Source organism: Glycine max, chromosome 1 (genome assembly GCF_000004515.6).
Source record: "Glycine max cultivar Williams 82 chromosome 1, Glycine_max_v4.0, whole genome shotgun sequence".
Taxonomy (NCBI): Eukaryota; Viridiplantae; Streptophyta; class Magnoliopsida; order Fabales; family Fabaceae; genus Glycine; species Glycine max.
Genome location: NC_016088.4, coordinates 52,084,021 through 52,099,330, shown reverse-complemented (window position 1 = coordinate 52,099,330; position 15,310 = coordinate 52,084,021). Strand labels below are relative to the sequence as shown.

The following is a 15,310-nucleotide window of genomic DNA, read 5'->3' as shown; positions in this document are numbered from 1 at the left end:
TCAATTTAATAAGTATACCATTTAATATTATTATATAGCCAACCCAATTGTACTGATTTGGTACATTACTTTGGTTTTGTTTGAATTTCAATAATAAATTAATAACATTATCCATTATATAAGAACTGGAAAGACAAAAATTTATAGCTCTTTCCAAGGGGCAATGGCACCTGAGGGAGGAGGTGAGTTGGTGGATCGATGAGTACTACCTTCTCTTCTTTTTTTTCTAATTTTTTTTTTTATCTTCAATGGTTCGTTTTCCCTTCCTTTTCATCTTCGATTATTACAATATTTCTTAACATTTATAATAATTTGGTTAATGAATGGCTTGAACTTTCCTCAATTTTTAATTTTGTGCTACTCAAGAAACAAACACGCCCGTCCCTTTCTTTACTAAGACCATGTATGGTCTTTTTCACTGGTTCCCAAAACAATATTTTTACGAAGCCATCTTAAAATATAAAAATAAAAAGATGAATATTAAAATCATTTCGTTACAATATGAATAATGAAACATAAAATTATTATATATTTGTATTATTTTTAATTAAAAATTATATCAAATTATTGGTTGGTTTGGACTACGGAACTCATGGAGCCGCCGGCCGCTGATCAGGAAATTAATACGTGTTTGTTTGGTGCGTTAAACTTGGAGAGAAATGAAGGGAAAATTTTGACATATAGATCAAAGTTGATGGCCCTATAAATACCAATTGATGTATTGCTATACATCATCACTAAGCCATAGCTACTTTGATTACCTATCAAAAAAAAAAACACTGTTTGTTTGGACTAGTTTTAATTTCTTCCAATTCCATGGCTGGGAAAGATAGAATCCTGATTTTGGGACCCACTGGAGCCATTGGAAGACACATAGTCTGGGCAAGTGTGAAGGCAGGGAATCCCACATTTGTGTTGGTGAGGAACACCCCTGGCTCTAACAACAGGGTCAATCTGGTCAAAGCTGCTAATCCTGAAACCAAAGAAGAGCTCATTGAAAGCTTCAAAAATTCTGGAGTTAAGCTGATTCAGGTTGGTGCTTTCATTTGAATGGCAAATTCTTATTTAGAACTAGTAGGAGTAATTGATTTGATAGATATCTGTTTTGATGGAATATTCAGGGAGATATGAATGATCATGAAAGTTTGGTGAATGCAATCAAGCAAGTTGATGTCGTAATCTGCGCATTTGGTAGACTACTAATTGAAGACCAGTTGAAGATCATTGCAGCAATTAAAGAAGCTGGAAACGTCAAGGTTGGTCCTTTTTACTGAATAATTTTAAATTTTCATGTGTTCAAATTGCCATGCACTTTTAAATAAATTAATGCAGTACTAGTAGATTAGTTTTATTTGCTCATGTAACAAAAATAATAATCGTTAACATCACTTTTTAATTAATTATTATAAAAATCAATAATGGCACTATTAGTACGCAGGTTATTTTTTCAAAAACTTATCCAATTGTTTAATGCTGTTATAAATTTTTCTAAACTAATAATTAAAAAATGCTAATTCTTAATTCGTTGTGTCAACAGAGATTTTTTCCATCTGAATTTGGGTTGGATGTAGACCGTCACGATTCAGTTGACCCAGTTAGAGAAGTTTTCGTGGAAAAAGCAAGAATTCGAAGAATAATTGAAGCTGAAGGAATTCCTTACACTTACCTATGCTGCCATGCCTTTACTGGTTATTTCTTACGTAACCTGGCACAGATTGACATCACTGTTCCTCCCAGGGACAAGGTGTTCATTCTAGGAGATGGAAATGTGAAAGGTAATACTCATATATGTTGAATTTATTTAAGACACAAGTAGTGAATAACAGAGACAGTTTCTTCAAGGTGTAAATGTTGTTTACTTGTTTCAGGAGCGTTTGTGACTGAGGCTGATGTGGGAACTTTGACCATCGAAGCAGCGAATGACCCTAATGCCTTGAACAAAACCGTGCACATAAGACTCCCTAAGAATTATTTGACCATAAATGAGATCATCTCCTTGTGGGAGAAAAAAATTGGGAAGACTCTTGAGAAAACTTATGTTTCAGAGGAAAAAGTTCTTAACGACATTAAGGGTAAGTAACAAATTCATGTTTAAGTACATGTTACATCAATTTTGTGAAACTAACCATAAACCATGTCTTGATTTATGATGGTTTTTTGGTTTACTGCAGAGGCTTCTTTCCCAAATAATTACCTGCTGGCATTGTACCACTCACAGCAGATAAAGGGAGATGCAGTGTATGAGATTGACCCTGCAAAAGACCTTGAGGCTTCTGAAGCTTATCCTAACGTGGAATACACCACCGTCGATGAATATTTGAATCAGTTTGTCTGATTTCTGAGGAACTGGTGCAATGCAATTTTTGTTGATCTGGAAAGTGCCCAATAAAACCCTTGCCTTTTTTACTTTTTGCAAAATTGCTTGCTTTTGTCCTACCCTTCGGAAACCATCCACATTAATGTAATCTTCTTTTCACCTAGAAGAATGAGTAATAATACTCTAATCTGCAGTCGGAAGCACTGTTTACAAATTTTTACATTATTCTTGAATACATGTCACTGTTCATTTTCTGCTTGATGGCGAGGGATTCACTTTGAAAAATATTTCAAGCACACTGCACTCACACGTGGGTGCCGGAGTTTCGTCAAAGAGGGATACTCTACAATGTATTCTACTCTACAAATTGTCGAATATATAAAATGACTTAACGGAATAAAAAAATGCTACATTATTTTAAGTATTTTTAGAGTTATATTCCCTATTAAAGTAAAATTATAATTTGGTTGAAACTAAAACACTATAACAAAAATATTTAAAGTACTCCTACATCAATTTTTTTGTTGGTAATAACGTAATTGTTTTGTTTATTTGTATTTTCATTTTTTAACAAATTAAAATATCTTACTATTTTTTTATCTGGCATCAATTTTAAAATTTATATGTGTGGTTTTTTATTATGAAAAGTATGAAATGATAGTCAACAGGTAGAATGGTAGAATAAGTCAAAGAAAACGTAGCATGGTCTTTTAAAAGATATATAGGACGACGTTATTGACATGTTCGAGTCCTTCTTAATAAGCATAATGTTTGGTGTACTCCAAAAGTTAGGTATACACTATTCGGTTTGGTTTTGAGGATGGAAATAAAGAAAAAAATATTTTAATTAAAGTTGAGTATAAAAAGTGTGAAACTCATGTATAATTTACGGATAAAAAAATCTACACGTAATTCATCTTATTTCTTTTTTTATTTTCTTCTTTTTTCACAGGTTATAAGAGATGATAATATAAGAGAGGAGGGAAAAATAATAATATAATAGGGCATATATATGAAAAATAAATAATAAAGAAAATAAAAGTATGTATCATTATTGTTATTAAATTAAAAAATAAAAGCAAATTTAGGAATCTAATTAGAAACAAATACAAGCTCAAGGACCCAATTAAAAAACATAGTTCAATAACCTAATTAAAAATTATCAAATAATTCAAAGACATGTGGGTTAATTTAATCTTGTTTAAATTACTTTTATAATTGAGTAGATGGAATATAGATGAATCATTGGAAATCAGAGAGGCCAGATAATAAGCAAAAGAAGAATAAATATTTATGAAATATGAAGATAGGAGGTTTGACCATTTTCTTAGAGTTATATTATCGAAGAAAAAAATATTAAAATTGTAAGGCATAAAAAAGATAATATATCATAATAAGACGCAAACAATAATTACTACACTAATGTGTTGTCCACGTGAGAGATTTTAGTGGATATGGGTTTAGGGTTTTCCTTAAAATGAAAGACAGAAATTAGTAAGTCGATTTCAGGAAGCCAAAGGTCTAGGTGTTGGTGGCTGGTGGCTGGTGGCTGGTGGCTGTACAAGTACTTGTTGGATGCGGAAATTTAGGCATGGATATGTCACTTAATCTCTATAGTAACGATGCAAGCCCATAACGGTGGTTAGAAGCTCAGTGAGTACTTAAATCTCCTTATAATGTAGATCTTCACCCACAATTAGCATCTGTAAGTGTTAAATTTGAAGTAGTTTTTCCCCCTTTTGTTTTCATTATCTGGTTCATTCATGCCTTGCCATTAGAAGTTTTTAGAAAATCAACTTTTGAGCTTGTAGTTGTAGTTATGTTCATGAAATGACTATCACATTGATAAGTTACTGATGGTTAACGGCCCGTTTGGTTTTGGAGAATGTTGAAAAAGTCTTCGGTTCACAATGATCCTATAATTTTTTTATAGTCATATTATTCATACGAAATAATTTTTAAATAAATACTAACTAATGTCTTAAATATATTAATTAAAGAAATTAAAATAAAAATATTTTTATTAGAAAATAAACATAATTTTTAAAAATTCTCCTATAATTTATATAATAAATATTTTTTCTTTTAATTTCTTAATCAATATTCTAAATATATTAATTAACAATACCCAATATTTTATGCTCCTCTGTCACTTCATTAATAGTAACATATTAAGCAAGTTGCTTAAAAATGATACATGTATGTCTCATAAAAAAAGCTTTTAATATGTGTTGTGTATAGAAGATGTTCTTAACTAAATTTAACTATATATGTATATACTGAAATTTATATAGAAAATGAAAGGTGTGTATTTAACTTTTAAAATTCAATTCTGTAAAAAAAAATTAAAATTCAATTTTATCAAAATTTATTCAGAAACAAACCTAAATATAATGACGCTGTGGTTGGTTTATGATTTGTAACGATGACATGTTCAGTTGACAAATTACATACGATTTAATATAAAATTGTTACAAGAGTCGTTTATGTTGACCAGTCAAACAGTACGGTGTGTATGCCTGTGACTCTATTCAACCCATTTACAACACATATTTAAACTTTTTAAAAATAATCAATTTAAATAAGAGAAAAATTAAAAAAAACATATTAAGAGAAATTAATTTAGTTTTATATTTGAATATATTAAGATAAAAATGGTTTTAAAATAATTCATTTCATTTCAATGATTTTAAAGAATTGTTTTTATAATAAAATTGCAAAAACTAAGTGAAATAATTAACTCAGAAAAAAAAAACTAAGTGACATAATTATTTACAGTGGTAAATTTTGTATTTAAATCATTAGTTGTTAGGGATGAGGTATTCACCAAAAAAAAGTTGTTAGGGATAAGATGGAAAATTAAAAATAACTAAAATACATAAATTAGTAGCTTTTAATTATAAATTCTAAGATTTTATTTATCATAGAAAAATATTTTCATTTATTCAAATTTGAATATAAAATACTAACCGCATTTGAATAATACTGTCGTACTGGTAATGTTTTCTATCAATTATGTTATAATATTTAAAAATAACATAATTCGAACATATTTTGATTCTTTTACGGTAAAGAGAGAGAGAGAAATATGAGAATGCAATTATTCTTGATTAAAAATCAGTAACTCTCTACTATAGTCAACAAAGGTGTGATATGTGTTTTGTGTCTTTCAGTAAAGTTTATTTTAGTTTTTTCCACTGTTTTAACAAAATAAAAAAATCAACAAAGGATTAACTAATCAAACTCATATCTCATACACAATAATCAATGAAGGTTTTTTCCACGGTTTAAGTTATTATTATTATTATTATTATTATTATTATATATATATATATATATATATAATTAAAAATATATTAGTATTATTAATCAGGTCAATAATTGGTGGGGACAACACATTATTAGATCGTTGTTGTAGAGGTTGTATACTCCCATCCTATAATATGGTACGGGTGTTGTGATAATTAATAAATAAATTTAAATTTTTGACTTTCTAATCCAATTCAAATTAATTTATTTGTAAATAATTTTATTAGGATTAAAATTTATAAAAAAAAATTAAATAGTAAATTCAACTCAATCCGTTTAAATTTTGTTAGATTTGATCATGAATTTAACATAATTTAATTCAATTCATCTTATAAAAACTCCTATAGTTATTATAATCAAATCATTGTGGTTAAGAAAAAACTTTAATTACGACTAAATTAGTTATATATTTCAAAATAACAATTGATTTAGGCCTCTAAAAAAATTGACTTTCAAAATTGATTTTAATTAAATATAAAACAATTATTAATGTATAAAATTAATTATAAAATATAAAAAATATAAAAAATATTATTAAAACCGGTTATATATTTATAACTGGTTATGAATATATATCCACTTATACAATGGGTTAAATATTCAGCTTTTTATAACTAATTATGGTTTGATGATAATAATCACTTTATATATTGATTATTAAACAGTTATGAAAATATCCTGGTAGTCGTGGTTGTAAGTATACATGTTTTCTACATCAGCAGGACCTATCCAATAAAAGGTTGTTTCCAAATTGAGAGTGTTTTGGGTTTTTTGGGCTTCCTATGTTGAGTAAGACTTAAATAAGAAGGTTTATTTTGGTCTAGAAGAATCAGATTAGATAGAGAGACCCACGTTGTACAAATGACTTCAATAACTTAAAAAAGTGAATTAAGTTAACAAATTTCTCGTTTAATTGACTTCTAAATTTCCTTTTAAATCTATATGTTAAGAATATTGAAGATGAAGATGAAAGTTATATTAACAGAATACTTTTAAATAAAACATGCAAGATAAAATAATCAAGATAGGGAAGAGAGAGATGCAAACTCAGTTTATCATGTGTCTATTTTCAGTTCTCAAGCAACTCATTTGAGATTTTCACTAATTTTATAAAAAAAAATTTACAACTTCTGAACACCCAAGAAATTTCTTTCATTGTATTCAAGAAACTCATAATTCAAGAGACAAACAATATCTTGATCTCAATAAGTCTTTAAAGAAAGTACATATCTTTTATCTCTTTTAGAGAAAAATATACAAGATGAAGTTCTTAGAAGAATCCTTAATTGATTTACAAGTGTTTGACCAATAATTTGTTTTTAAGAGGATAAGACAACAATATTTATAGGCCCTCGGTGTCTTTTCAAAAACTTATCAAGGGATGCGACTTTTCAAAGTGACTTTTAAAATTTTTTTCACTTTTCAATCGATTACACCTAGAGAGAGATAAGTATTTCACATTCTCTGTTCTACATTTTGGGATTTCATCTAACAAGTTTCAATGCAATTGTTAAAGACTCTCTTATATTTTTCTCCATTAAAATTATTTATTTGGTCTCGACAACTTATGATTTTTATCCTTGTATTAAGGAGTTTTTTATGTTAATCAAATTGGTTCTCTTATCTATTTTTTCTTAATTTCTATGTTGTGTTCTATTTTTATTGATACTTCTCAGGTGTTATTACAAGTTTTTGATGGAGTTTGTTATTGGACGGAAACGAAATGGATATTTGTTTAATTGACGCGGAAAAAAATTTCATAGAGATCATAGTTAGTGCCTTATAAATACTAACCAAAGCATTGCTCTGCACCACAAACCATTGCTAGTTTAGTTACGTACATAGCTTGAAAACACAGTGCTTGTTTAGACTAGTATCTTCCATGGCTCCGAAAGATAGAATCCTGGTTTTGGGACCCACAGGAGCCATTGGAAGACACATAGTTTGGGCAAGTGTAAAGGCAGGGAATCCCACTTTTATATTGGTTAGGGACACCCCTGCCTCTGTTAACAAGCCAAGGCTTGTCACTGCTGCTAATCCTGAAACCAGGGAAGAGCTCATTCAGAGCTTCCAAAATTCTGGAGTTACTCTAATCCAGGTTGGTGCTTTCATTTGATTAGCAACTTCTATTTGAAACTGTTTCGACCTCAAGTCTGCTAACATCATTAGGTATTTGAGAACTTAATATATCTGTTTAATGGAATGTGCAGGGAGATATGAACGATCATGAAAGTCTGGTTAATGCAATCAAGCAAGTTGATGTAGTAATCTGCTCATTTGGTAGACTACTAATAGAAGACCAAGTCAAGATCGTTGCAGCAATAAAAGAAGCTGGAAACGTCAAGGTGCGCACTTTGCTCCCTTTTATTGTATAACCATTTCGCCGTTGGGTGTAAAATTATGGTACACTAAATGTGTGTTTGGTTCCACATCCAAGATCCATGTTTAGAGCAAAATCACATCAAAAGTGATGCAAAAGAAACTATTAGTTGCGTTGGAGATCCACGTTTAGCGGTTTCTAGCTTGTTTCCAAACACTATAACTTTATATTACATTAAAATTTTAAACTATGGTCAGTGTTAAGCGCTGATTCTTAATTTCTTGTGTCAACAGAGATTTTTCCCATCTGAATTTGGGCTGGATGTGGACCGTCACGATGCGGCTGAGCCTGTAAGAGAAGTTTTCGAGGAAAAAGCGAAAATTCGAAGAGTAATTGAAGCTGAAGGAATTCCTTACACTTACCTATGTTGTCATGCCTTTACTGGTTATTTCTTACGTAACCTGGCACAGATTGACATCACTGTTCCTCCTAGGGACAAGGTGTTCATACAAGGAGATGGAAATGTGAAAGGTAATTAATCCCAAGTGATAAATATAAATAACAGTGACACAGTTCAATTCAATTGGGACAAGGTGTATATTTGATTTTCTTGTTTCAGGAGCGTATATTACTGAGGCTGATGTGGGAACTTTTACCATCGAAGCAGCAAATGACCCTAGAGCCTTGAACAAAGCCGTGCACATAAGACTCCCAAACAATTATTTGTCCTTAAATGATATCATCTCTTTGTGGGAGAAAAAAATTGGGAAAACTCTTGAGAAAATTTATGTTTCAGAAGAAGAAGTTCTTAAGCAAATTAAGGGTCAGTAACAACACTCTTTTTATACTTAAAAAATTCATTTTTATAGGATATGGTTTTAAGTACATGTTACATCAATTTTGTGAAACTAACCATAAACCATGTCTTGATTTATAATGTTTTTGGTTTACTGCAGAGACTTCTTTCCCAAATAATTATCTTCTGGCACTATACCACTCACAGCAGATAAAGGGAGATGCAGTGTATGAGATTGACCCTGCCAAAGACCTTGAGGCTTCTGAGGCTTATCCTCACGTGGAATACAGCACTGTTTCTGAATATTTGGATCAGTTTGTCTGATTTCCGAAATCTTAGGAACCAAAGCACTTATATGATTTTATCACTCTGCAAAATGCTTAATAAAACAAATGCAGTTCTTCCTTCTGTTTTTCTTTCAGAAAAGGCCTATGCAGGCTTTTTTGCTGCACTACCATTGTCTGTTTCGTAGTGGTTGCTTGTGTTTGTCCTGTTCTCAAGAAAGTATCCACATTTATCATTTATGTAATGTTCTACCTGAAAAATAATAATATAATCTGTTTTAATATTGTTACATCTCTGCCATTGCTTGTTTAATTTTCTTCGTAACGACGTAGCGTTCTCTTACAATATTATTTAAAGCGCACACCAGTATTGACTTATTATGAATAAAAAAAAGTATTGGTCATACCGTCTTGGTTACATCTGTCATTGCTTGTTTTCTTCGTAACGACGTAGAGTTCTCTTATATATTTTATTTCTTATATGTATTTTTAAAAATATTAATCAAAATAAGAAAATATTTTTTATTATTTCATTTCAATATTCATAAAACATGTTCTTAAAAAATATAACATTTTTTTACTGTATCATCTGTTGAGGGACTGTAATAAAATCAGACCTTATGGAATAGTTTTGTTTAATTATATTTTATTTGGTTTTATGTTTTAATGAAATAAAATATATTATCTTTAAGTTTTATCATTCTTGCTTTATTTTTTATCAATATATAGGTTCAAAGTTCATTGGCAGACACCATATATTTAAGGCCAGAAACACAATACTCTCCTAAACTATGAAAAAATGAATAAACACAATAATTAATATATTTAGTATTATTTTTCAAAGATCAAACTGTCAAAACTTTTTCTCATAATATTCACCGTAATTACATAGTTGAAATTCAAATTTAATATAAAACAATCTCGTGATTGTTGATTCAAGTAGTTGAATGTTTAAAATAATATTTGTAGTGTTTATAAAAATATTGTAAGTTTCTGTAAAAAAAATAGGAAATAAAAATATCGTAAGTTAGTGCACTGAAATTTGTTGCATGCGAGTATAATTATAACATGTTAAAATTGTCTTTTTTTATTTATTTACAAATTAAAATTATTTTTCCATTCTTTTGGACTTCAACTATTTTTGTCATTCCTAAATTACTTATTGTATAATTTGTATTTGTATCATACACAAGCACCACATGATATAGAAACACATTATTGGTCGCCAAATTCAACGGAGTTTGTAAAAGGAAGATAATTTCATGTGACATCATGCAAGTTGAATTACGTTGAATTTTTTATTATATCCTAATCCATTATTCAAGATCCTTGAACAATAGAACAAATTATTTCAATCTCCATCTATTTGTTTTATTTTTCTCAAAGACTCCAATTTTCAAAAGATACATAATCTCGGTCATCTAGTTTCATTAAAAAAATCTTAAACTGAATATCACAAATTGACTTTGTGATTACTGATTATGAACAATCTTCTATTAATAATGAAACAAGTTAGACTAATAATAAAGATTATATTCTATGACTTAGTTGTCATTAGATTTAAGTTCAAGTTAGTTACTAAATAAATTAATTTAAGATATATTTAAAAGTTCATTTAACTAAAAGGGTTAAGTTTTAAGTTATTAAAAAATCTTTTAGATTTAAAATATCAACTTATTTAATCAATATGAATGAGTGAAATTAAGTTCAATCTTCTTAAACAAAATCTCATATTTTAGTTGTGTAAATAAAAAATTATGATTGAGAAATAAGACCTCATAAAAGGTGTTCATACATTTTTCTTTTTGGACAAAAACTAATCATTAATAAAATCAATTAACACTCCACATCAATGTTATCATGATTCCAAAGTAATTAACTTATTTAAATAAAGGTAAAATTATATTTTTGGTTCCCATAGTTGTCTCCAATTTTAATTTTGGTATCTCTTTAAAATTATTGATGCATTTAGTTCTCCAATTATGTTCAATCCAGTAAATATGATCTCCAAGTCCAGATTTAAACATTGATTGTTACAAAGGAGTATTAACTACACGTGTCATGTTCTAATTAGACGTTGATAACAATAATACATTTTTATCGTCGATAGAGTCAACATCCAATCAAAACGTGACACGTGAGTTCAACTAAAATTACGTTACAGTGAATATTCTTTTATAACAATCAATGTCTAAATCGAGACTTACTGATCATATTTATGGAGATTGAATATAATTAGAGGACTAACTGCATCAATAATTTTAAAGGGAGATTGAATATAATTTTACTTAAATAAATGTAAATAATATAATGATAATAATGTCATTGTTGTTGTTACTAGTTTATTTAGCAATAGGTTTATAGATCTATTTAGAGACCTTAATATAAAAGTCGTATTTTATATAGAACTCAACTATCCTGATAAAAAAAAATAGAATTCAACTACCATATACATTCAAAAAAAGATTTTATATTATTAATTTGATATTAGACTAATCTTCATTGATATAGTCTTTAAATAATATTATGTTACTTTGTTATCTGCATTTTCACCGTTAAATAAATTAAAGTATATACTAGTTTCATTTTATTTAAACAAAGACTATATTCATAGAAACTTTAATGCTTAATTCCCATCAATTAGTTTAATTTCATTTTTGAATAAATGAGGATTTAAAAATACAATTTAAAAAATGTATATATGATTATCTTGTCAGTTTCTATTTAACAACAATAAAATAAAAATCCTTAAAGAACTAAAATAAATAAATAAAAGCTTTAAAGGACTAAATTTTTTTTTAAAAAAAATCCTATTTTATAGAAAATAAATTATTTAAGCTTAGAAAATAATCAAAATATACATGCAATTTTCATCTACAAAATAGATTTATTTAACATTAGGTTGACGTGTTACAAACAACCAATTTAGATTCAATAAGACAAGTAGAGATATCATTAAAAAAAAGTACTCATAATTAAGCATGCCTATTAATAACTATAGATATCAATGAATACAAACTGACAAAATGCAACAACAAAAATTCTTTATATAATTGCATAATTGATAAATGAAAAGTCAATTGAGGCAATAAGGGGGTGGTTTGATCGAAGAGAAGACACTATTATTGATAGGGATAGTACTGTAGGAAGCAAAACTTGCTATTTAGATAGGTTGTTAGAAAAGAATAATATTATTAGGATATTTTGTGATTTTGCTTTTTTTTTTTTGGAAGGAAACTTTGTTATTTTCATTCATCATGCCTCCAATGCACCTTCGTACATATATATAGCTAAGAACATCCCGACAACACTAACAACAAGAGAAGTACTATCCCTACCAATATTATTCTTTTCTAACAACTTATCTAAATAGCACGTTTTTTTTTTCTTCCTGCAGTACTATCCCTATCAATTATTTGAAGAGAAATTTTCAAAACAATGGCGAGTCTTATATCTCTATCATGTTACTTTGATTTAAATATTTATTTTTCATTTTTTTTTATTTCACACTACCAAATCATCCCTAAGATTAATAGTATGTTTGGTTTAAAATTACAAAAAAAAGTATATTTACAAATTCTAATACAAAATTACGTGTTCTAATGCATAAAATGAGAAAAAAAATCGTTGCTTTGAAAGTAAAATTGTTTTTGAACTCTCTAAGGTCCCAATTTTATTTCAAACATTCACTACACTCAAACATTCCTAATTTGTATAGAAGGCTTACCGCAATGTTATGGTGTCAAATGTCAAAACATGCTTGTTGAGAAAACGTAAGGGTTTGGACTGGCGTAGAATTGACAATCTAGTTTAGAATTAAAAAAATAAATTCATATTTTCTTAGAATTGAAATTGGTAAGAATCATAATTCTATGTTTGAATTGCATAAAAATAATAAGCTATAGAATTGAAATCTTATATGGAATTTTAATTTCATTTTGTGAACTCTTTTTTTATCAGTCATTATGAGAGCTCTAGACAGTTTTTTTTTTTTTTTCCTGCAAGAGCTCTAGATAGTTAAAGGTGGTTTAAATAGATAAAAAATTCAAACCATCTGTGTAAGGTGGTGGCGTTAGCTGATGGCAAACAATTGGTGATGGTAGATTGGTAGTGATAATAATATTAAGAAAGAGTAAAAAATGATTACAGTGATTGATGATGGTGAGGATAATTACAACTTATGATGGGTAATGGTGGCAATATGTGGGAGATAACATTAACAGCAGGATAACGATCATAATGATATTCAGAGGTAATAACAATAATGGATTGGCTTTGGTCACTTGGGAGTGAGTAGAAGAAAGGAAAAAAACACTTAAATATATTTTTTATAATTTAGTGTTTTTTTTTTATTTTTTATTCTAGTAAAATATTTTTTTTTAATTTTTATTCATTGCAAATTATGTTAGTCAATTTTTTATCCTTATAACACTTTAACATGTTTTTTTCATTATTTAAGATACTATTTAAAGTACTTTAAAGATAAAAAATAAAACAAAACTAAAAATAAAAAATAATTTTATAAAGATAAAAAAATACTAAATTATAAGGAATAAAATATATTTAAATAAAAGTAATTTTGCCATTGTCTGGATCTGGGCCACACAATTTGGGTTAGGAAATAAGAGATTAGAATCCATTTAACTAAAATTTAGCCGCATGAAATAGTTGTTTAACTACTCAAAGGACTCAAAACAAAATCACTACTTGTTTTGAGGTGGGGCACATAGCACTTTAAGATATCAATTCATATTCTCATCATTTTACTTATAAAATAAAATGAACATAAATATATTTTATGATAATATAATTTCATTCATGACATATTTTAAAAATATATCTGGTTTGTAGCCTACAGATCACACAATCACGAATTTATTGCTGCTCTAATTTTGAAGTTTGGTTCCATTCCATGGCAGAGAAAAGCAGGACACCCCACGTTTGCCTTGGTCAGGGAAAGCACCATTGCTCATCCTTCAAAATCAAACTTTATTGAGAGCTTCAAAAGTTCAGGAATTACTATACTCTATGTTTGTATCTTTCAACAAAAAAAAAAGTCAATTAGTTTAATTCGTACTGAATAAAGTTCAAACTAACTGTTCTAACCTCTCCCTCTGATTCTGTAGGGTGATCTAACTGATTATTAGAGTTTGGTTAAGGCAATCAAGCAAGTTGATGTTGTAATCTCCACATTAAGTGAACATCAGATAGATGACCAAGTGACATAAGATAATAGACATGAAGTTGATGTTGTAATCTCCACATTAAGGCAATCATTCTGGGAGATGGAAACATCAAAGGTAACAAATAATGTTATGTGCCAAATTAATCTATTACCGTTTTTTTTCAAGTATAAGATAATAGACATGAAGTTCAATTGCCTCAAGTTGTGTTCTTGAAAGCCTTTTTTCAGGAGTTTATGTCACCGAGGAATACATTGGGACAAATACCATCAAAGCAGTGGATGACCCAAGAACCTTGAACAAAATTCTGTACCTGAAACCCCCTGCCAATGTTTTGACCTTCAACGAGCTCATCTCCTTGTGGGAGAGCAAGATTCAGAAGGCACTAGAGAAAACTTATGTTCCTGAGGATCAAATTATCAAGAGCATCCAGGGTCAATATGAACTCCTTTGATACTTAATTACTGTCACAAATTTAACCTATGCGAATCTTTAGTATCCATCAACACATCAATGATTTATAGATAGAGAGGTGGATGGTCTTGTTTGTCAAGTCTAGAGTCTTAACAACAGAGAAAGAGTTCAATTCACGGATCAACAGCAATCATGTTGGAAAATCAAGTGTGAGCAATTAGTCCTATATTGATTAGGAGAAGGCTCAACAGAAAGATATATAAGAAATGTGACTCATATACTTAATATACGTGATGTTCGCTTCTCTTGGTAATCCTTATCATTACAGTAAGGATATATCTCTACAAAAATTGAAACATTCTTAGTTCAACTCCTCTTAGGACATGAGTATTTTGATACATCATATTAGTGAAATTAAGTATCTCTAATTTTATGTATGATGGTTCCTTTTGTAGAGTCTCCTTTCCCTAAAAACCGATACAAATTCTGAACTTTATCCTGAGGTGAAATACACCACAATAGACAACTATTTGGATCGGTTTGTCTGAAATCTGAGGAATGTGTTAACAGAAATTTAGAAACTGCTCCACACCTCCACCCAAGTCAATAAATTTATAAAACAACAACCTCTGGCCTCTTGTGTATTAGCCAGTTGGCCATCTGTTTTCCTCAAAATAATCCCTCCTA

General features: G+C 28.9%; 3 protein-coding genes across 3 annotated transcripts; all 3 read left to right on the top strand.

Annotated features, from left to right (window-relative positions):
- Positions 1-627: 627 nt before the first annotated feature.
- On the top strand, positions 628-2,531 carry LOC100778149 (NmrA-like family domain-containing protein). The gene is made up of 5 exons (XM_003557045.5): positions 628-1,032; positions 1,122-1,256; positions 1,538-1,775; positions 1,869-2,072; positions 2,172-2,531. Exons 1-5 carry the CDS (start codon positions 817-819, stop codon positions 2,333-2,335), a joined length of 957 nt encoding a protein of 318 aa, XP_003557093.1. The 5' UTR covers positions 628-816; the 3' UTR covers positions 2,336-2,531.
- A 4,917-nt stretch (positions 2,532-7,448) lies between these two features.
- LOC547659 (NADPH:isoflavone reductase) lies at positions 7,449-9,323 on the top strand. Its single transcript, NM_001249108.2, has 5 exons — positions 7,449-7,724; positions 7,837-7,971; positions 8,240-8,477; positions 8,566-8,769; positions 8,903-9,323. The coding sequence occupies exons 1-5, from the start codon at positions 7,509-7,511 to the stop codon at positions 9,064-9,066; spliced, it is 957 nt and encodes a 318-aa protein (NP_001236037.2). The 5' UTR covers positions 7,449-7,508; the 3' UTR covers positions 9,067-9,323.
- A 4,615-nt stretch (positions 9,324-13,938) lies between these two features.
- On the top strand, positions 13,939-14,954 carry LOC106794483 (phenylcoumaran benzylic ether reductase Pyrc5-like). Its single transcript, XM_014761768.2, has 3 exons — positions 13,939-13,965; positions 14,296-14,326; positions 14,440-14,954. The coding sequence occupies exons 1-3, from the start codon at positions 13,939-13,941 to the stop codon at positions 14,661-14,663; spliced, it is 282 nt and encodes a 93-aa protein (XP_014617254.1). The 3' UTR covers positions 14,664-14,954.
- Positions 14,955-15,310: the final 356 nt, after the last annotated feature.